Here is a 21,466-nt window from a genome sequence, read left to right as displayed (position 1 = left end):
GACCCAACGCGCCCGCGCCGAAACGGACCGTGTCCGCGACAAGGCGCAGGCCGACATTCTGGCCATGGCCATGGAAAAGGCCTCCGCCATAACCTCCCGGGATGCCGCTTTCGCCGAATTAGAGAAAACACGGTCCGAACTGAAGGAAGTTCGGACCGTAACGCTACCCACGGTACACATAACCACCCCCGCCCCAACTACCAACACGCCTGTTAAACCCCTTATGGTTACTCCTATGGGAACGACTCCGCCGCCTGCTTCCGAACATCCCGCCTCCGCCCGCCTTTCTGAACGACTTCCAGACCCCGATAAATTTACGGGCGCCCGCTCCGACCTCCGCCGCTTCGCCACCCAAATCCGGGGGAAAATGACCTCAAACAAAGACCGCTTCCCCAACCCCGAATCACGCCTGATTTATGTAGCCGGTCGACTGTCCGGTAAAGCGTACAACCTGATCCTGCCCAAAATGGTCGGAGGCACACCCCAATTCGGAGATTATACGGATCTCCTCCAATACCTAGAGGAGGCATTCGGGGACCCCGACCACGTCCAAAACGCACAAAACAAACTATATGCCCTGAAGCAGCGGAACGTAGATTTCGCCGAGTATCTGTCGGAGTTCCAACGCCTGTCTTTGGAAGGAGAAATGCCGGAGGATGCCCTCCCCCCTCTTTTATTCCAGGGAATATCGGAAGAGCTCCAGGACATGCTCCTCCACAACCCCGCCCCATCTCGCCAATACCACGAATTCACCCGACACCTGCAAAGCTTGGATAACCGCTACCGCCAGCACCAGCAGTATAAAAATAGACAGACACGTACCCCTCGGGCCGCAGCGCCCCCCGCGCGCGCGGCTCCCCGAACCCAACCCGACATACCGCGGGCCGCCCCCAAGCCAAACGCGGAGCTCCCGCTTAACGACCCTATGGACCTGAGCAGCCAACGCCGCCACAACCGCAAGGAAAACATGCTATGTTACCGTTGTGGATCCCAAGAACATTTCGTTGCCAAATGCCCGGAACCGGATACCCGCCGCACGCGGCTGCACCAGGCCGGAATCGAACGATCCAGGTCCAGGTCCAGGTCCCCGCGCCAAATACAAACCAAACTCCCTAAAAACCCCCGCCGCGGCTCGGACGCCAGCCGCTCCAGCAGCCGAAGTTCGAAAAACGGAGCCCGCCTGGGATAAGTCGCCCCCAGGCCGCCAAGGCCGCGCATAGACCGCCGGCGATCCGCATCTCTGCCGCCGCCGTTCACGGGTTCCCCGTTGAAGAGGAATATAACCAACGATCCGACCTGATGATCCTGCCTGCCGAACTGACAGTGGGGGGCCAAAACCTCCCAACCTATGCCCTCACCGATTGCGGTGCGGAAGGAAAATGCTTCCTCGACCAAGGATGGGCCGAAGAACGCCAACTACAAATGTATCCGCTGCGAAACCCATTCGACATCGAAGTATTCGACGGAAGGACCGCCGAAAGTGGGAAGTGCACCCATTATGTCCGAGGACAATTGAGAATCAAGGACCACATCCAGAAAAACGCGCTGTTTTTCGTTACACAGCTAGCCCATTACCCCATTGTGTTAGGAATGCCTTGGCTAAAGCAGCACGACCCAACGATTGGATTCGCGTCACACGTTATTACGTTTGACAGCGACTATTGCCGCCGACACTGCAATATGCCCGACAAACCGGAGAAGGTTAAAGCTTTACACGCCGTACCAAAAAAAAGCCGCCCCCAGTACCAGGCTGACCGACCGCCGTCCCTCCGCGAAATGGATATCGCCCCTATCTCCCTGCAAGCCGCGAGCATGTACGCCCGCCGCCGATCCTGCCGACTGTACGCCGTAACCTTGAAACAGATTGATGAGGTCCTAGCCGCCGACCCCCAAAATAGGAACGGGCCGACCCTGCCCGAAACAATCCGGGAATTCGCGGACGTATTTTCCCCGCAAGAAGCCGAGAAGCTGCCCCCACACCGACCGTCCGACCACCATATCCCGCTTATAGAAGGAAAAACGCCGCCGTTCGGCCCCCTGTACGCCATGTCCCGCGAAGAGCTGATAGCCCTTAAGGAATGGCTGACCGCAGAGTTGAGAAAAGGGTTTATCAGACCCAGTTCGTCATCCGTCGCCTCGCCCGTTTTGTTCGTGAAGAAGCAGGGAGGAGGGTTGAGGTTTTGCGTGGATTACCGCGCGCTGAATAACATTACCGTAAAAGACCGTTACCCGCTGCCGCTAGTCCGAGAGACCCTGAACAACCTGGCCGGCATGAAATTCTTCTCGAAAATCGATATCGTTTCCGCTTTTAACAATATTCGGATTAAAAAGGGGGAAGAATACCTGACGGCATTCCGCACGAGATTCGGCTTATACGAGAGCCTAGTCATGCCTTTCGGGCTAACGGGAGCCCCCGCGACGTTCCAGAGATATATAAACGACTCCCTGCGCGAATACTTAGACGTATTTTGTACAGCCTACCTGGACGACATTTTGATTTATAGCCGCACCCGAACAGAACACGAAGAACATTTGAAACTCGTACTGGAAGCCCTGAGGAAAGCCGGGCTATACGCCAACGCCGCGAAGTGCGAATTCTTCGTGACGGAAACCAAGTTCCTGGGCCTGCTGGTCGGCGTCGAAGGCGTAAAAATGGACCCTGAAAAAATCACCGCTGTCCTGGACTGGCAAACACCCAAAAAGCTTACTGACGTACAAGCATTTTTGGGGTTTGGCAACTTTTACCGGCGCTTTATCCGAGATTTCTCAAAGATCGTAGCCCCTTTGACGAGATTGACCAAGAAAGACGTCGCATTCGAATGGAATAGCGCCTGCGAAACCGCCTTCCGACTGCTGAAGAGAAAGTTTACCGAAGCCCCCGTACTGGCGCACTTCGATTGGGAAAAGGATGTGATCCTGGAGACCGACGCTTCCGATTATGTTTCTGCGGGAATATTGTCACAATACGGCGACGACGGAATACTCCGCCCCGTCGCGTTCTTTTCGAAAAAACACACAGCTACCGAATGCAATTACGAGATTTACGACAAAGAATTGCTAGCCATTATCCGCTGTTTTGAAGAATGGCGCCCGGAACTCGAAGGGACGTCGTCCCCGGTCCAAGTAATTACGGACCACCGCAACCTGGAATATTTCACGACGACGAAAATGCTCAACCGCCGACAAGCCCGATGGGCCGAATTCCTGTCAAGATTTAATTTCCGTATCACCTACCGACCCGGGAAACAAGGAGCGAAGCCCGACGCACTAACCAGGAGGTCAGAGGATATGCCTGAGGAGGGGGATGAACGACTTAAGCACCAAACACAAGTCGTACTGAAAGAACACAATTTACCTGCCCGCCCCACCCGGTTACAACCCATAATCCGCCAAAACAAACCCCTATTGCCAAGACACCTGATAGAGCTACTAGACGCCGGATACGAATCCGACCCGATAACGCAATCTGCCCTAGAAGCGTTGAGGACAGGCGCCGACCGCCACCCCAAGCTGCAATTGGCCGAATGCGAAGAACGATCCGGCTATTTGTATTACCGCAATAGACTGTACGTACCCGATTCGAATAATCTGAAAGCCGAGATCCTGCGCCGCTGCCACGACTCCCCCGTCGCCGGTCACCCCGGCAAAGCAAAAACCTACGACCTGCTGTCCCGAGAATATTACTGGCCCGGAATGCTACATTACGTATCATTATGGGTAAAGAAATGCCAGACCTGCCGCCGAATCAACCCGTCCCGCGAAGGCCACCAGGGCCTCCTGCGACCCCTGCCCACTCCTGAACGCTCATGGCAACACCTGTCGATGGATTTTATCACACATTTGCCGCAAAGCAACGGCCACGACGCCATCCTAGTGGTCGTAGACCGCCTGACTAAGATGAGACACTTCGTCCCTTGTAAAGGGACCTGCAATGCCGAGGACACCGCCAACCTGTACCTACACCACGTATGGAAACTACACGGGTTGCCCCTGACGATAGTTTCGGATAGAGGCACCCAATTCGTGTCGAAGTTTTGGAAACACCTGACAACCCGTTTGAAAATCGACAGCCTGCTATCCACTGCTCACCACCCCGAGACTGACGGACAGACCGAGCGTTTTAACGCGTCCCTGGAACAATATTTGAGAGCTTATGTGGCCTACCTGCAAGATGATTGGGAAAGTTGGCTTCCCCTCGCCGAATTCACAGCCAACTCCCACAAGTCCGAGACCACCGGAACCTCCCCGTTTTACGCGACTTACGGATTCCATCCCCGCATGGGATTCGAGCCGGTACCCCTGAACCAGCCTTTGCCCGCCCAGCGGGATGCCGAAAAGCTAGCCGCCCGAATGGAAGCCATTCTGGAACAAGCCCGCGCCGAAATGACCGCCGCCCAAGCCCGTTACGAAGAACAGGCGAACCGACACCGTACCCCGGCCCGCCGGCTTACCGTCGGCCAATATGTATGGTTAGACGCACGGAACATCCAGACCGCCCGCCCGCAGAAGAAACTGGATTGGAAGAACTTGGGACCCTTCCGAATTTCTGAAGTGATTAGCCCGTACGCCTACCGTTTGGACCTGCCGTCGTCTATGAGAGTACACCCTGTTTTCAATATAAACCGACTAAAACCTGCTGACGTTGAGCCCCTGCCGGGCCAACAACCTGCACCGCCACCCCATTTGGAAGTGGAAGGTGAGAGAGAATACGAAGTCGAAGAGATCCTCGACTCCTTTTGGGAAACCCGCGGCCGAGGAGGCCGCCGGCTGAAATATATCGTCCGTTGGGCTGGATATAGCGAACCCACGACTGAACCTGCCGATTACCTGGAAAACGCTGCTCAATTGGTAAAGAATTTCCACCGTCGATACCCCCATAAGCCCGGGCCCCGGCCGTGACGGAGCTCGGCCTGGAAGGGGGGAATACTGTCACAGACCTGAAGGACAGCCACTGGGCTGTCGCTTAGTCATGACCCCTGTCACGTGAAGGCGCGAGGGCCGAGCGCCTCGCGCGCGTATATCTACGCGAAATCTCTGCAGTCTCCGATATGTAGCTCCTCGAGCTACGTCTTCGTCAACAACCACCTGCTACCCTGTACCTGGAAGACTAGATAGCCAATATACTCTGTCCTGTTACCTGATCGCCCGCACCTACCTGTCCGCCCTGCCTGCCCGTGACATTATTCCAATATTTGGTTGGCTCGTTTTATTTGTCCGTCCGTCTGTGGGTGGAATATTGTGGATAATTTATGGTTTATTCCTAGTTATTCCATCAGGGATTTCCAAAATCTTAATGTAAAAAATTTGTTTCTGTTTGTAATAATGCTTTTTGGAAATCCGTAATTGTTAACAATCATTTGTAGAAATATGTAGGCGATTTTTTCGGCGTTGCTGTTTTTTTTATATGGTAGGAAATAGGCGTATTTGGTAAATTTATCCACTATAACCAATATATTATCGTATTTGGTCTTAATAAATGGTTTTTCCGAAGGAGGTAATTTAACGATAAAATCCATTGTAATAGTTTGCCATACCTTGTTGGGGGCTGGTAAAGGTTGTAGGAATCCGTAAAGTTTATATTTTGCGGATTTGTTTTTGGCACAAAATTCGCAATTTTTAATAATTTCTCGTATTTTTTATCGCATTCCTCGGAAATTATAATATTGTTTTAGCCGTTTCCATATTTTGGAAATTTTTTGGTGTCCGTAAACTTTGCTTTCGTGGATTTTCCGTATTTTTTCTGGTATAATTACCGTATTTATTATTATAAAACTCCGGTATGCTGGTAAAAGGTTTCCGTTTCCGTTTATGGTAAAAATAACCCGTATTTCCTCTGATATTATGTTTTCGTAATTTGATTTTCGGCTAAAAGCGTCGGCCCTGCCGTTTTCCGTCCTTTTTCGGTAAATAATCCTAAAATGGAATTTTAACAGGAATTTTAACCATTTAATTTGCCGTTTGTTTAATATTTTACTGGTGGTAAAATGGGTTAGGTTTTTATGGTCCGTGTAAATTAATATTTCGTATTTAATTCCGGATAATTGTGGTTTCCATTTTTCAAATGTTCGAATAATGGCCATAAATTTTTTGTCGTAAATCTGGTAATTAAATTCTGGTTTATATAATTTTTGTGAAAAAAAAGGCGCAAAAATGCAACCGTTTTTTTTCGTTTCGCTAATTAAATTGTCCTCCGATTATATAATCCGATACGTCGGTTTCAATTTCAAAAGGTTTCGTTGGATCTGGTATTTTAAAAATTGGTTTTTTGGTTATTACGTTTCGTAGCTGTTTAAAGGCCTGTTATGTTTATTCCGTCCACTGGAATTCTAAATCCTTTTTAATTATATTGGTTAATGGGGTGGCAATCGCGCCATATCCCTTAATAAATTTTTTGTAAAAATTTACAAATCCGAAAAATACCCGAACGTTTTTTACGTTCTGTGGTTAAAACCATTTTTTTATTATTTGGATTTTCGATTCCTCCATCCTAATTTCTCCAAAAGCGATAATATATTCCAGGAAATTAATTTGTTTGCTGTAAAAAAAACATTTTTCGGATTTAATTAAAAATTTAGCGTTTTGTAGCTTTTGTAAAACGGTGTAAACGTATTATTTATATTTTTCCAACGTTTTGGAAAAAACAAGGATATCGTCCAGGTAAATAACGACGAAAATATTTAGGCATTCCCGGAAAACGTGGTTAATTATGGTTTGGAAGGTTATTGGGGCGTTAATAAAACCGAAAAGCATTATTAGGTATTTATAATATCCTTGTCGGGTGCGAAACGCTGTTTTCCATTTTTCGCTTTCCTTTATGCGAATTAAATTATATATTCCTTTAAAATTTAATATTATAAACCATTATATTTAGTAAAATATATTTCGGAATTTTCCTATTAGTGGGAATGGATAGTAATTTTTTATAATAATATCGTTTAATTGTTTGTAATCCACGCATAATTGTAATTTTCCGTTTTTTTTTGGTACGAAAAGGATTGGGTATCCTGCTGGTAATAATAATGGTTTAATATAACCTTTTTTGAGGTTTTTTGCGAAATATTTATTTAATACCTCCATCTATATTGGGTTTAAGCCGTATATTTTGTAAAATTTGGGCTATATTCCTTTTTTTAATGGTATTTCGTGGTCGAACGGATTATATTTAGATAATCCTGTTTCGAATTCGGGGCTAAATAGTCGTCCATATATCCGATATTTGGCCGGGATATTGTCAATTAATATAATAAAATTCGATCGTTTTTCGTTTATGGATAATCGCGATTTTTCCGATATTAGTTCCAGGCGTGGCTCGTTTTTCCTTAATAGCGCCATAATTTTTTATTAATTTCGCTCCTATACCCTACATTCGTTGCGTAAAATCCGTTTTTCGGATTTTCCTTCAAAAACTAACGGCTTTTCCCATTGGATTTGGCCGGTTATCCAATCTATCCGGGGATTGCTTTTTCTAAACCAGGAAATTCCTAATATCACGTTTTTATCCCTTATTTCCGTAATATCTAAAATAATTTGTTCCTTTCGTCCATAACTTTCCATCCAAAGGTATACGGTTTTTGTTTCGATGGTACCGTTCCCGTATAAAATTACCTTTCCTTCCACGGTTTGCAATTGGTATAGTTTTTTTTTGCTGCCAAAATATCCGTTGTTTCGCTACGACCTTTAGTAAAATATAATTGCCTTATATTCCACTGTCGAAAAATGTTTATATGGGCCTATTATCGAGTCGTATATCGAAAAACATATATTTATATATTGCTATCGTATCCTATATAACGTTTAGGGTTTTTGGTTCCGTTCCTGTTATCGCCGTTCGGTGCCCTATACCGTTTAACTGTTTTAATTTTTTAATTTGCTGGACTCGCGTCGTGGGTCCTTATTTTTTTTAGCCCTGGGTATGCGGCTATTTTTTATTTCGATTAAATTAAATGGGTATTTCGCTGGTACGGATGTTTTGCGTACGTTCGTGGTTATTTCGTTATTTCGTACGTTGGGGTTCCACATAATTTTGGTTATTGGTGCAGGTCCTGGTTGCCGTAATTTCTGTTCGTACCAGGCCTGTATTTTGGCTAATATATATATTTTATATACGTTTCGGGTGCATTTATACCATAAAAACTGTTTTTGGTTGCAATACGCTATGGGATAATTGTCGTTAGGCGTAAAAATTGCGGCTGGTTTAATATTAAATTTTATTTTAATTTCCCAATTTGGTAGATCGGTTATAGTATATATTTCGTAAATGTTTGTTATTTTGCGTCGTCGTGGGAAAAAATTGTGGATTATTTTCCTATTTAAATGGAATCCACAATTGTTTTGGAAATATTTTGCCCAAAAGATTTTTGCGTATTAAAGGTATTTGGTGTCCAAAGTCGGATGGTTTCCAAAAATTGCATTAATTGGTCCTATAAAATATCGGATTTATGCCTGAAATGGCAATCCGGGAAATTGTACTAATTGGTCGTTTCGGTATAAATCGATGTGCTTTTTTTCGTATATATGTCACAGACCTGAAGGACAGCCACTGGGCTGTCGCTTAGTCATGACCCCTGTCACGTGAAGGCGCGAGGGCCGAGCGCCTCGCGCGCGTATATCTACGCGAAATCTCTGCAGTCTCCGATATGTAGCTCCTCGAGCTACGTCTTCGTCAACAACCACCTGCTACCCTGTACCTGGAAGACTAGATAGCCAATATACTCTGTCCTGTTACCTGATCGCCCGCACCTACCTGTCCGCCCTGCCTGCCCGTGACAATAGTTTTCCATCCAAAGGTATACGGTCTTTATTTCGATAATACCGTTCCCGTAAAAAATTGCCTTTTTTCCACGGTTTGCAATTGGTATGGTTTTTTTTTATTACCAAAATATCCGTCGTTTTATTATAACCTTTGGTAAAATATAATTGTTTTATGTTTTATTGTCGAAAAATGCTCGTATAAATCTATTATTAAATCGTATATCGAAAAATATATATTCGTATATTGCTATCGTATTTTATATAACGTTTAGGGTTTTTTATTCCGTTTTTATTATCGCCGTTTGGTACCCTGTGCCGTTTAGCTATCCTAATTTTTTAATTTGCTGGATTCGCGTCGTAGGTCCTTATTTTTTTTATTTCTGGGTATATAATTATTTTTTATTTCGATTAGGTTAAATAGGTGTTTCGTTAGTACGGATATTTTGCGTGCGTTCGTAATTATTTCGTTATTTCGTACGTTGGGGTTTTATATAATTTTGGTTATTGGTATAGGTCCTGGTTACCGTAATTTCTATTTGTACCAAATTTATATTTTGGCTAATATATGTATTTTGTATATATTTCGGGTATATTTATATTATAGGAATTATTTTTAATTGCAATACGCTATAAGGTAATTGTCGTTAGGCGTAAAAATTGCGGCTGGTTTAATATTAAATTTTATTTTAATTTCCCAATTTGGTAGGTCGATTATAATATATATTTTGTAAATATTTGTATTTTTACGTCGTCGAGGGAAGAAATTGTGGATTATTTTCCTGTTTAGGTGGAATCCGCAATTGTTTCGAAAACATTTTGCCCAAAAGATTTCTGCGTATTGGGGATATTTGGTGTCCAAAATCGGGTAATTTCCAAAAATTGCATTAATTGGTCCTGTAAAATGTCGGATTTATATTTAAAATAATAATCCGGGAAATTATATTAATTGGTCGTTTTGGTATAAATCGATATTTTCTTTTTACATATATAGGGGTTATTTTCCTTTATTATATTATATTAATTTGGGGGTATGGTGTTTTTTCGCTGGATTTTTTTCCTAAATCCTCGTTTGATTTTTATATTATAAATTGGTTCGTTATTTTAATACGATGGGTTTATTTTAAAAATTCTTTATTTAATTTTCCTAAGGCGTTTAAATTTGTAAATTCGGGTAATTGGGTCTCTTATCGGTATAAATTCGTTGGTTATTTTATTCTTAGGGGTACCCGGTTTCCTATTGTTAAAATTCGGGTGCCTTGGGGCTTTTATGGATATTATCCTGCGTCGGTTTTAACGTTATTGTGGGCTATATAATTATTATTATAATAGGTGGTCCAATTTATTATATTATATTAATTAGGTTATGTTTAATTATGGTTGGTGGTATTAAATCCTCGTGGTTTTTCGGCTTTGTCCCTGAAATCCGTGGCAAATCCTGGGGTGCCGTTATATATTTCGGGGCAATTTCGCGCAATATATCCCGGTTTATTACATTTAAAACATTTGCCATTTTTGGGGTTTTTGCGGGGTTGTCGGTATTAAATTACGTTTAAATCCATAGGTCCGTTATATATATTATACGCGGTATTATATTGGCGAGGCGGTTTGGGGTATTAATATTTGCGTCCTATATTGGTTTATCGCAAGGTTGGGCCCCATGCGTTGCGTTTTTCGCGTCGTTCCAATTTTCGCTCGTATAATTGGTTGTCAATTTTAACCGTTAATTCCATATATTTTGCTAATATATCGGGTCGTTTTTTTTTAACCAATTTGTTTTTAATTTTTTTTTTAAATCCCGTATAAAAACGTGTTATTAGGGCCTTTTTACCCCATAATAATTTGGCGGTAATTTGTCGAAATTTACTGGTATATTTAAATACCGATTTGGTTTGGGTAAAACCCATTAATTTACGTTTAACCGTACGTTTTTCGTTTGGATTGCCGAATATTCCCCTAAAGTATTTTTCGAAATTGTTATAATTATCGAAAATGCGGTTAATTTTAATTTTACGGTTTTTTTCTTTATTATAATCCAAATAATTTCGCAGGGTTGGTTCGAACCAGGCGAACGCGTCGCCTTTTAAAAACGAGGCTGCGTAGGTAATTTTATTTGCATCGTTATCGAAATTATCCTCGTTAAAATAAAAATATGCCCGGGTTTTTATAAAAAATTTCTGCAGGATACCTGTAATATTATTATATAATAATGGTAAAAGGTATTTAATATGGTTTTTATTAATTTAATTAATTTGTTCGGTTATTTGTTCCTGGAATTGTCGATTTTCGGCTTAAAACGTCGCGACCATTTAACGCAAAACGTTAACGTTGGCCGGAACGTTGGTGGTAAAGGGGGTTTAAAGGGTGGTTTTGTTAAAAAACATTATTTCGGCGGTACTATTCGGTATATTTTAAAACAAAATATTAAATAAAAACAATTAAAATATTACGATTAAAATATCGGGGTAACCTGTTTTTATAATAAAATATAATGGGTTAAAACAATTGAACGTTTAATTGGGTAATTGGGGTTTTTAATAATTGGGGGGTAAAATTATAATTGTTCTCAAATAAATATTAAGGTTAATTAAAATTTAATTGCTGCTAAACAATCCTAAAATCGAATTTATTTATATGGTAATAAGCGTACCTTATATAAACTATATTCCAAAAATAATTATTTTTGTGTAAATAATTATAATTACTCTGGGGTAATTACGGCTGTGCTAATCACTTCCTTGGCAATAATCGTGGTCACTCCTATTCTGGTAATCGGGTTAGGGTTTCTTATCTTATTACCACGTGACCTCGTGCTCCCTTTCTCTGTCCTTGGTTCGTGCTTCTTGGTTAGTTCTGGTTTGGGTTCCCGACACCTTTCTCATTCTTGCCCAATCGTGTCGGTACCAATCCTGGTCGTAACATTTGATATGGTTAAATGTTGACGTGTTAAAATTGAAGGTTTTGTAATAAGAGACGAATATATAATGCTAATAATTAAGGTTGATTGGCTTTTGAAATAATTAGGGAAGGGAGCAAAGAATCACTACTTATAACCGGCGACAGGAGCAAGTTCCTAATATTGAAATTTACGTATAAATTTTGGTTATCTGAAGATTATCCATTTCCGAGTTATAAATAACCAGGGCTCCTCTGTTTCTAAACATATCCTTTAGCGTTCGCCGACTGTACAAATTTCCGAAAATAGCTGATCCATTTAAGCATTTACCGGTGGAGAAATCTGTTATGGTTTATCTGGCTGCCAGGGAGTGGCTTGGTTGGAGACTCAGGTACCCTTGAACCTGACAATAAACGAATCAAAATTAGAACAATACTGTCGTGCTGTATTTGGGTGCTTGCAGTTCATTCCCAAGAAGGGTTCAACATCAAGCACTGCCCATCTCCTGGTCCCAATTACTATCAATAAACCGCTTCTTCCCAATCCCTCCAAGACGACTTCCGAAATCTACAACGTCCGCGTTTTTGTCGTGGTTTTTTTCACACTTTTCTTCACTCTGAGTAAAGGGAATTTGGATCGAGAAAAACCAGTCTGTAGCTTGCAAGGTCGTGGCTGGGTTGACTCTAGATATTTCCCCAGACAACCTTGGCAACCCCAGCACCGACACAAACACAAAGTCCACAACAAGACTTGCGGCAGTGTCGAACATGCCAAAAGTCTAAGCCCAAGTTCAAAACAGTCGACAAGCGAGTATATTGCAAGTTCCCAACGCACGCCAGGAGATAGACGTGAAGCGTGAGGGGATGATGATATCATTCACACTGTCTAAAGCCTTTATCAATTATGCATCCCGAGGCCATTGACTACCAATGTGTAATGTAGAGTCTTGCAGCCACAAGATCAAGGCAGCAGCATGCAAAGTACATAGCAACGGCTCCGAGGAATCCATGATCCGCTGTAGCGTATCCTGAGCGCTCACGGCGGGTCACTGTTGCTGGATAAGGAGGTAATAATTTAATTTGCTCTTGAAATGGCCGAATCAGATGAGCAAGCACCCTAGATTGGAATTGTCCGTTTGTCAAAGTGGACCCGAGAGGTCAACGTGGGTAGGGTGCTCGTTTGCTGTAGATGTCCACCTCGGTTCTCTGTCTGCCCAATCTCCGTTTACCTTTCAATCACTGGAGCCCAAAAGAAAACACAAAAACAAACCCATCATCAACCCAACGCCTCGCAAGCACCGCCAGCTCGCAACGACTCTTCAAGATGTCACTCGAGGATGAGACGGACAACCTCGAGAGCATACTGGATCGCATCAAGGAAGGCTTTTTGGAGATGAAGACGGCGCTTCAGGACGTCCAAGACCTCAACACAAGGCTTCGCGACACCTATGTCTGGTGCGAGAAAATGAACAAGGAATGCAAGCAATCCATGACGACAGATGAATCCTGGTGTACCGAGACTCGCGAGCACAGACTGGACATGATCAACCAGTCGCTGCAGGATCTCCAGCGGCTGGAGGAGATGCCGCACTGGGTTTTCCAGCAGTGGCCGGTGCTGAGAGCGCACGTCGGCTCGCTCGACGAGTCGCCCTGCATAAGTGCACGGCGCCGCCTGGGCATACAGGCTCACATGGACGAGCAGCAGCGGCTGATAGACGACGGGGTGGAGGAGATTTATCACCTGTGCGCGACGATTCGCTACAAGACCGTCGAGACGGTGGACATGCTGGAGCAGCCTACCGAGGAAGAGCTCAAGGCCGAGGAGCTTGTCGAGTCTGCGAGATAGAACCGATGGAGACGTCGAAGCCTCCGAGGTTCCCGCAACCATACTGGACGAGGCCATCGCCCACGAGCTTGACGGGCCAGTTGACTGGTGAGGTTCGCGACATTTTAGCCATCCCATGTTGGTTCCGTTGTTCTTATGTAAGTGACTCGAGTAGAACAAAAAACGTGATTTGTCGACCACTTGAGCTGACATTAACCAAAGTGTCTGTATGCAGTTCCACCTCACGTGTATGTCCACATTGAGTCTCCATCCGGTCGACATTTCCTACCGGCTCTGTCTGACATTTACACACAGCCTTTCAGTTCATGATGGTCCTGGACTCCTTGCTGGTCATGCAGGGCCCGCGTCGACATTAGTCTTGCCACACGGGGACCTGTTTCTTTTTGATTTACCGTCCTGGGCGTTATCGGCGGTTCCGGCGACAGTGAGGGTTGCCATAATTATAATAAAGAGAAGAGTTGTGAGCTGCATTTTGGTGGTTGTTTTGTTCGTGCTTCCTTGATTGGTTATATCTTGGGAGGAGTAAAGTGTCTACTGTAAAAGATGTGGCTGCCCAAGAAAGCTCGATCGCGGGCGCCCAAATATGCTGTACTAGCGGTGAGCCATCTACGCATAAGCACAGCTCAAAAGCACACCAAGACACACTACAAGGTCTGATGCTAATAGGAAACCCTTATAATTCATTACAATGTACCAGTCATTCTCGTCAAGATAATGTACGTAACACGCTTGTTTAGAACGAAATACACAAGTGGATACAGCACACCGCCTCACCCCACCCCAGGCCCCGACTTCCTCACGTGTATACTCTCGTAGTCCGGCGGCGGCACGTCGGGATCTTCAGGGACGGTCGACGTGGTGGCAGCAGCATCGTTGGCCGGCCGAGGGCTCGGGCTCGGGCCGCCACCACCCCTCGCAGGCGGCACCTCAACCTCGGCAGCCGCGCCGTACGACTTCAACAGCTGCACCACGTCGCCCCTCCCACTGGCGGCGGCAAACACGAGCGGCGAGCACAGCCCCTCCGTGTTCGGGCTGGCCCCCGCCTCGACCAGCAGCGCGACGAGCGAGTCCTTGGCCGGCCCGCGCTGCAGCGCCTGCATGAGTGGGGTGTGGCCCTGCTTGCTCCTGGCGTTGGGGTCGGCGCCGTGCTTGATCAGCAGCTCGGCGAGGTCGTCGTCTCCGGATCCGATGGCGTGCAGCAGCAGGGTCTCGCCGGCGGACGAGCCGGTGGTGTCGACGAGCTGGTTGGGCGAGACTCCGTGCTCGAGCAGGACGCGGATCAGGTCGAGGTCGCGCTGCTTGACCAGTATCTGCAGCACGGTGCGGCCGTAGAGGTCTCGGACGTTGGCGTCGGCGCCTTTGGCGAGCAGCATGCGGGCGAGGTCCTTCTTGCCCGAAGACACCGCGTGGACCAGCAGCGGCTGGCCCGTGAGGTCGCGCACGTTTGCATCGGCGCCGTGGTCCAGGAGCAACGTGACGTGTTCCATGCGCATGGGGATGCTGGTGGCGGCGAGGTTGAGCACGGCCTGGCCCGTGTAGTCGCGAATGTTGGCGTCGCCGCCGTGCACCAGCAGCTGTCTCGCCATCTCGAGGTTGCCCGCGTTGACGGCATGCACCAGCAGCGCACGGCCGGTGACGTCGCGTGCGTTGGGGTCGCCGCCGTGGCTCAGCAGCAGATGCATCATGTCCACGTTGCCGCCCTGCACGACCTCCACCAGATGCGACTGGCCCATTGAGCTCTTGGCGTTGACCTCGGCGCCACGGTGGAGCAAGAGCGTGACGAGCTCGGCATTGCCGGTGCGCACCGCATGGTAAAGAGGCGGCTTTGCCTTGGTGCCTCCCCCATCCCGTGCCCTGACGCTCGCCCCGCCGTGGTCGATGAGCCACTGGGCGGTGGTGACCTGCCCGGCGGCGATGGCGCAGATCAGGGCCGTCTTACGATCCTCGTTGCGGCCGTCGACGTTGGCGCCGCCTTCGATCAACCCCTTGACCTGCTGCACGTCGCCACGAGTGGCCGATTGGCAGAGCGCTGACACGAGCGGCTCTGGCTTGTAGCGAAAGTTGGCCGTCATGGCCTGGAACGACTGCGAGAGGCCGCCAAAGAAGCCGCCGCCGCCTTTACCCTTTGACGGACAAACGGCCGGACCGGCGATGGCTGTCGGGGTCGGAGGGTCTGGGCTGGTCGGGGTGGATTGTGTCGACGGGCTCGAGACCAGCGATGTGGTGCTTTGGCTGTGCAGCGACGGCGACGTGGGTTTCTCCATCAAGACTGACCGTCGTGCAAGAACAACCTCACAGGCCTCGTTGAACCCGGAGAGGATCCGTTGTGCGTCCGGTCCATTTAATATGGTGGCCTGACGCGCCACATCATGTCTAGGCCGCGTCAGCCGTTTACCCCAGGGTCGGGTTGTGTAGGTAGGTAGGTTAGGTAAATTAAGTAAAATGGTCCGCACTCACATTTGCAACAGCTCCCGAAACAGTTCATAAAGTACCATGTCAGCCTGCAGCATCATTTCGTAATCCTCCACGACGCCACCATCCATGGCAACGTCGCCGTCCGTTTCTCTCAGCCGACGCAGCTGCTTATCCATTACGGCCCAAGCCCGCTCGGCCGAGTCGAGGGCACCCATCAAGGCCGGCTGGACGGCGGGCGCCACCACCTGAGCCTTCCGTACGGCGTCTGTTAGACTGTCGGCCATGGCGGACAAGGTGTGAATCTCCTCGCCCAGGAGGGCCACGTGGGCTCTTTGTGGTCTGGCATCATCCCATGCCTTGATGGTTTCGTCCACCTCGGCCCTGGTCGCGATGATGCGGCAAGCAAGAGCCTCACTCTGGGACGCAGCGGCAGCAATGGAAAAGGTTGCCATCAAGTCACGATTTCTTGTTATCTTGTATCTTGGACGCTTTCAATATTTTCTTTGCACCACTTGCCGGTCAAAGCAGCGGCGAGTAATTGAATGAACAAGCCAAACCAACTTTGTGCTGCCTGGACGAGATTAAAGTGCGAGTGGACGACAAGGTTGAAGATCACTCCATGTTCTGTCTGTTATGGTTCGCCAAGAGCTCAGCCCCCAGATAAGGCTGTGCGGGGGCTGACAGTTGACCCCACTCGGCCTAACCGCGTCCGAGATGACGCGTGTTCGGATGTTTTGCTGCCTTGGCTGCCTCTGAGTTTTTTTTCTTTTTTTTTGGAGTAGGGTACTCCGTAGAGTAGAGTAGACGGATTGGGGAATGTGAGAATTGATTGGGAGCAAGGGAGGTAGGCTCCTAGAAGAGGGAGGTAGTTGTGTACCTTGGCGCTTCGTACCTAGGTACCCAGTCGAAATGCAAGGGTTTTATGCATCAACCCTACCTAGACACCATCATAAATATCCCTTCCTTTGGCGGCTGCTTCAAACGTTGCCTCGAGCACCGACAGGGGACTCATCAAGCTGTGCACAGAATTTGGCGACCCCACCTCGACGGGAGAAAAGATTGACGGCACATCGGTTGACGTGAAGGAAACGATCCGATCATTCCTCGAGCTTTCAGGAGATGTCGGCGTCGCCACAGCAGGCGTCGCCACAGCAACCGCCGTCGGCTTCGGCCGAATGTCAACCTTGAGGCAGCTTTTGAGTTTTCGTGGTACGGGCTCGGAAAACGCTCGGGGTGGATTAGCTGACGGATGCCCTTGCCCTTGCCCTTGCCCTTGCCCTTGCAGGCCCGCGTCGTGATTGAGGTTGCGAAGCCTCAGGTTGCTCTGCTCCACCGGGTCGCCCTTCACCTCGACCTCGTCCTGCATCTTGAAGCTCACCCTGTGCTCCGTCTCTGCAATCTTGCTCACTCGCCTAAACACCCTCTCCAGTCGAAAGCGAGCCCCGTACACCGGATCCAACAGCGGCCCGGCTGGCCCCTCGGCACTGACAGCCAGCGCCGCTTCTGGCTCGTTTATTCGGACGCCGAGCAGGAATGTCCACCTCCTCCAGAGACGACAATTGTTTGCCGAAAAGAGATTCAGAATTTCCTTTTGTGGTAGGTGATATCGAAACTGCCGCGGCGAGAGCATGTGGTACAGCAGGTTGTCCACTGCGTACTGCAAAAACGGATAGCTGGACATGATCAGCCGCCTCTGCTCGTGCTGTTTCGCTCGCCAGTATGCTATATCCACTCCCGAGGTTGCCCGGGTCAGTTCGCGGCCGAGGAAATCGAAATCAGTCATGTTGAGAAAGTTGGTGCACGTGTTGAGCAGGACGTAATGCGACACGTCTCCCAGGTCCTGCTTCGACCAAGAGTGCGAGTAGAATGTAGTCTCGTTGTTCTTGTCCAGTGCGGCAAACCCACGCCCAGACAAGAAGAACGTCCGGACCGACTCGTCGATGACGTGCACCCGCTGCAGCCCCAAAACCTCGCTCTCTGCGTCGCCCGACTCTGGTCGGACTTCAAGTAGCCCCAGTGACACAAAGTTGAGCCACCCTTTGCAGTGCCCGAGACTGGCCGATCCCACGTCTCCGATGCTGTGAAATGACAACGGAGGGTCCACAGCCAGCGCATTTTCTGGTGACATGTCGCCGGTTTCCCACGACGGCGTGACGCGGACTGCAGTCACTATATCGTCCAGTCGCATCGGCTCCGAGGCCAATATCGCCCACTGGAAGAGCGCCAAAGTTTCGACTTTTTCCTCTGCCGTCAGCGTCGAGAGTAGCCATTCGTACAGTCCATCCAGGTAGCCAGGCATCTCGAGAATCATGTTGTCGACCAGGGCCTGCGTAGCCCCCTCCAAAATTGCAGCGTTGAGTATACCGACCACAAGCTCGGCCCACAGCAGCACACCTCCCGATTTCCGAGCTACCCGCAGCACAGTCGAGTCGCGATCCTCCCATTCTGCCTCCAGGTTAAGGCTGACATGGCGTGCAATATCGTCAATGTTTTGATGTTGCATCCCCGCTGGATACCAGGTGTTTGTGATCAAAGTTGATAGACGCTGGCTATGGTAAATCACAAAGTAGATGTATGACTTTGTATGCGAGACACAGGCGGCGGTCGACAAAAAGAAAAAACCAAGTTTGTGTCGATATTCTGAATGGACGAGTTGCACTTGCAACACGAGGCTGGACACATGCGAGGAATACGTGTTAGGACATGAATCAAGTGAGGTCGTCTTGACCGGAGTCCGAGGGGCGAGTTGTGCGAAACGGTACGAGCTTGGAGCTTGGCTGGTGCAGTGGCGCGAACAAGGATGCGGTCATGACTCTGACTGTCGTTTGTGCAGGCGACGGCAATTCTCAGCTCCGGATGGGTAAGTTGATATGGTAAGATACCTAGTGTGGGAAAAAAAAAAAAAAAAAAAAAAAAAAAAGGTGAAAAATTGAATGGTAGATTTCCGAGGGTGGCCGCGTGAACTCGAAGCGGCGTTTACATGCCGAAAACATGCAAACCCAGGCTGTCTCTCGTCTGCCGTAGTCAAAACAAAATATATACCATCTATCCACCCCCCCGTTATTTCTCCGAACTGCATGCAAAACGATCGCCGCAGCACAACTCTGCCTGAACCGGGGTTCCTTGACCCACACACTAGGCTGTCGCCCCGTTGCGCCACGTCGAAACTCTGACAAATACCATCACAATAGGTAGGTAGGTAGGTACAACCAGAGACATGTGCCTGGATTGAGAAAAGGGGACCATGCATGCCATGAGCTCGTACGACCTTGGTGATGGTTTTGGCGACTTCTACGTAGTAATCACATTGTGAATCGGGTCATCGCGTCGTTGCTCACAAGTCAATGCGCTGACGTCTGCCCTGAGCTTGGCGGGAGCTTGCATTAATCACCAACCTTGTTCCTTGCGGCTAGACTGGAGCTACAGAATAACGTTGGGCTCCACATCTCCGACCCCCCTAAAGTCCGGCCCCCTTGAAAAATGTAACGACGAAATACCCCTTTTATAAACCGATTTAAATGTAAACCTATCAACGCACAATAATACAATCATTGTCAGGCTCTCCCGGTTCGCTAACCTCTTCTCCATCGTTCAAAGCTTCTAAACAGTCCCTATTATTTTCCTGTGCTTCATAAACGTTTTTTTTGCTGACCAAAAGCTCGTTGGGATCCGGAATCACCCTTTTCCTTTTGACCGGCCGTACCGCCTCCAATTTTGCTTTTAACAAACTGATTTTTTGCTGAGCTTCAGCCAATAAGATATCCTTGGTTTCGAAGCTTTTTTGGACTTTTGCAAACAAAAGCCGTGAAGTGGCGTTACTTTTTTCGGACCGGGAAATTTCCTGTAGTTGAAGTCGAATATCTCGGGTCGTTTTAGGGGTTTTCCAAATAAGTAAAGACTGGTCGTTAATTTTTTGGGTTGGATTTTCCGGTGTTTTATCCCTTTGGAAGCCGTTATTTTTACCTTTTTCGACGTTGGCGTTGCTATTTTCTAATAAAAAAGGGTTTAAAAGTGGTTTTGCCAAGTTCACCGGCCATAACCCCGTCGTACGCCAACCAGATTGAATGGTTTTTGCTATAAATGCTTTTGATCTGGCTTTTCGATAGCAAAGTAGAAAGTTTCGTTTCCCAACAACCGTTGAACAGCAAAACTGGTTTACAAATCCCAGGTGACGTCGATAAGCTTCCTTTAACGGCCCAAAAACCGATAAATCCAACGGTTGAAGAACGTGTGACGAATGAGGGGGTAAATATAGGAGTTGAATATTGTTTTGCAAGCAAAGAAGCATAAATTCGTCCGTTATATGTGATCCATGGCCATCCAGAACTAATAACCGCTTTTCAGGGGTTAAAGGTTGGGTATACGGAATAAACACCTTTTTTAACCATTCGATACCTGTTTCATTATTTGTCCACCCGTTTTCGGTTGCATGAAATTGCCAGGTATCGAAAGGACTTAAATCAGCTGGAAACTGTGACATTTGGACCATGAGATCACCAGACCCTAACCCTGACCCTGGACCAACGACCCACCAGGGTGATACCTTTATCGACGTCGCGTCAAGCTCAGAACTTTGTTTGTTTCCTTTCCTCTCCTCAGAGTAGAATCTTCGTCGATAGGCGCCAATAGACTAGCTTCCGTGCTATGCTTACCCTGGCCGTGACACAATTCTACTCTCTAAAGAATCGCTGGCCTAGCGATTAACAAATAAGGCGCAACAACCTATCTTTACGCCGCTGGCGAGCGACGAAAATAAATCCGCACCCGACAGACCCGACCCGACCGGAGTTCGACAGGAACGTCAATTCCAGTCCCCGACCACGACCGATCCGACCTATGCCCAGGCTGAAGGACCATCCACCTGCGAGCAGGAAATCACAAAGATTGATTACGAACCAGACGGAGCAAACAGACCGCCCCATCGACGACCCGACCCGATCAGAAAGCGAAACAGACTCACGCCCAGGCACCAAGTCCAGTGTCGAGGACGAAATCGAAGTTGCATCTTCTTCGCGGTCCCCGGAGCTCAACGTGAACGCACAAGAAAACAACCCCAGAATGATGGGCGACGCAAACGACCCAGCCAGCGAGATCGCTAGGCTAGAAGCGGAAATACTTAGGCTAAGAAACGCGTTGAGAAACGACACACCCAGTCCCAGGCCCTACCGAGAATTAAGGCACCGAGAGCCATCAGTGGAAAGTGCATTCGGCGGAACGAGTTTCAAAGCAAAAGGGATGGCCGCTTGGCCAGCCTTTACCGAGTTCCAAGGAACAGGCGGCATCAACCCTGCTTACAATGACAAAGCAAAAGCCAGAGCCGATTCACCCCCAAAGTTCGCAGGAGACAAGACGCAATTTGATAGCTGGCTGATAAAGGTGGCCGACAAATTCGAAGAAGATGTCGCCATTTTTAGGACTGAGAAAAGTCGGATGCGTTACCTGATGAATTTGCTCGAGGACAAAGCCGAGAAAGCAATGATTACTCGTTACGTTTCAGTTACACGCCCCTTTTCATCAGCAGCCGAAATGATCCAAATCCTAGAATCTATGTACCACGACCCC

General features: G+C 47.7%; 4 protein-coding genes across 4 annotated transcripts; 1 reads left to right on the top strand and 3 right to left on the bottom strand.

Annotated features, from left to right (window-relative positions):
• Positions 1-10,118: 10,118 nt before the first annotated feature.
• On the bottom strand, positions 10,119-11,105 carry MGG_16984 (uncharacterized protein; the record flags this gene model as incomplete). The annotated part of the gene is made up of 4 exons (XM_003713201.1): positions 10,119-10,186; positions 10,333-10,378; positions 10,470-10,936; positions 11,063-11,105. Coding segments are annotated over 4 exons (624 nt in total), but the record flags the coding sequence as incomplete, so codon positions are not given.
• A 1,779-nt stretch (positions 11,106-12,884) lies between these two features.
• On the top strand, positions 12,885-13,959 carry MGG_10846 (uncharacterized protein). The gene is made up of 3 exons (XM_003713200.1): positions 12,885-13,626; positions 13,691-13,716; positions 13,784-13,959. The coding sequence occupies exon 1, from the start codon at positions 12,968-12,970 to the stop codon at positions 13,487-13,489; it is 522 nt and encodes a 173-aa protein (XP_003713248.1). The 5' UTR covers positions 12,885-12,967; the 3' UTR covers positions 13,490-13,626; positions 13,691-13,716; positions 13,784-13,959.
• Positions 13,960-14,259: 300 nt separating this feature from the next.
• On the bottom strand, positions 14,260-16,356 carry MGG_10847 (uncharacterized protein; the record flags this gene model as incomplete). The annotated part of the gene is made up of 2 exons (XM_003713199.1): positions 14,260-15,862; positions 15,947-16,356. The coding sequence occupies 2 exons, from the start codon at positions 16,354-16,356 to the stop codon at positions 14,260-14,262; spliced, it is 2,013 nt and encodes a 670-aa protein (XP_003713247.1).
• A 485-nt stretch (positions 16,357-16,841) lies between these two features.
• Positions 16,842-19,288, bottom strand: MGG_10848 (uncharacterized protein; the record flags this gene model as incomplete). Its single annotated transcript, XM_003713198.1, has 3 exons — positions 16,842-18,453; positions 18,633-18,786; positions 19,243-19,288. The coding sequence occupies 3 exons, from the start codon at positions 19,286-19,288 to the stop codon at positions 16,842-16,844; spliced, it is 1,812 nt and encodes a 603-aa protein (XP_003713246.1).
• Between the last annotated feature and the right edge of the window lie 2,178 nt (positions 19,289-21,466).

Source organism: Pyricularia oryzae, chromosome 3, assembly GCF_000002495.2.
Source record: "Pyricularia oryzae 70-15 chromosome 3, whole genome shotgun sequence".
Classification (NCBI taxonomy): Eukaryota; Fungi; Ascomycota; class Sordariomycetes; order Magnaporthales; family Pyriculariaceae; genus Pyricularia; species Pyricularia oryzae.
This window is presented reverse-complemented; position numbering and strand designations above follow the sequence as displayed.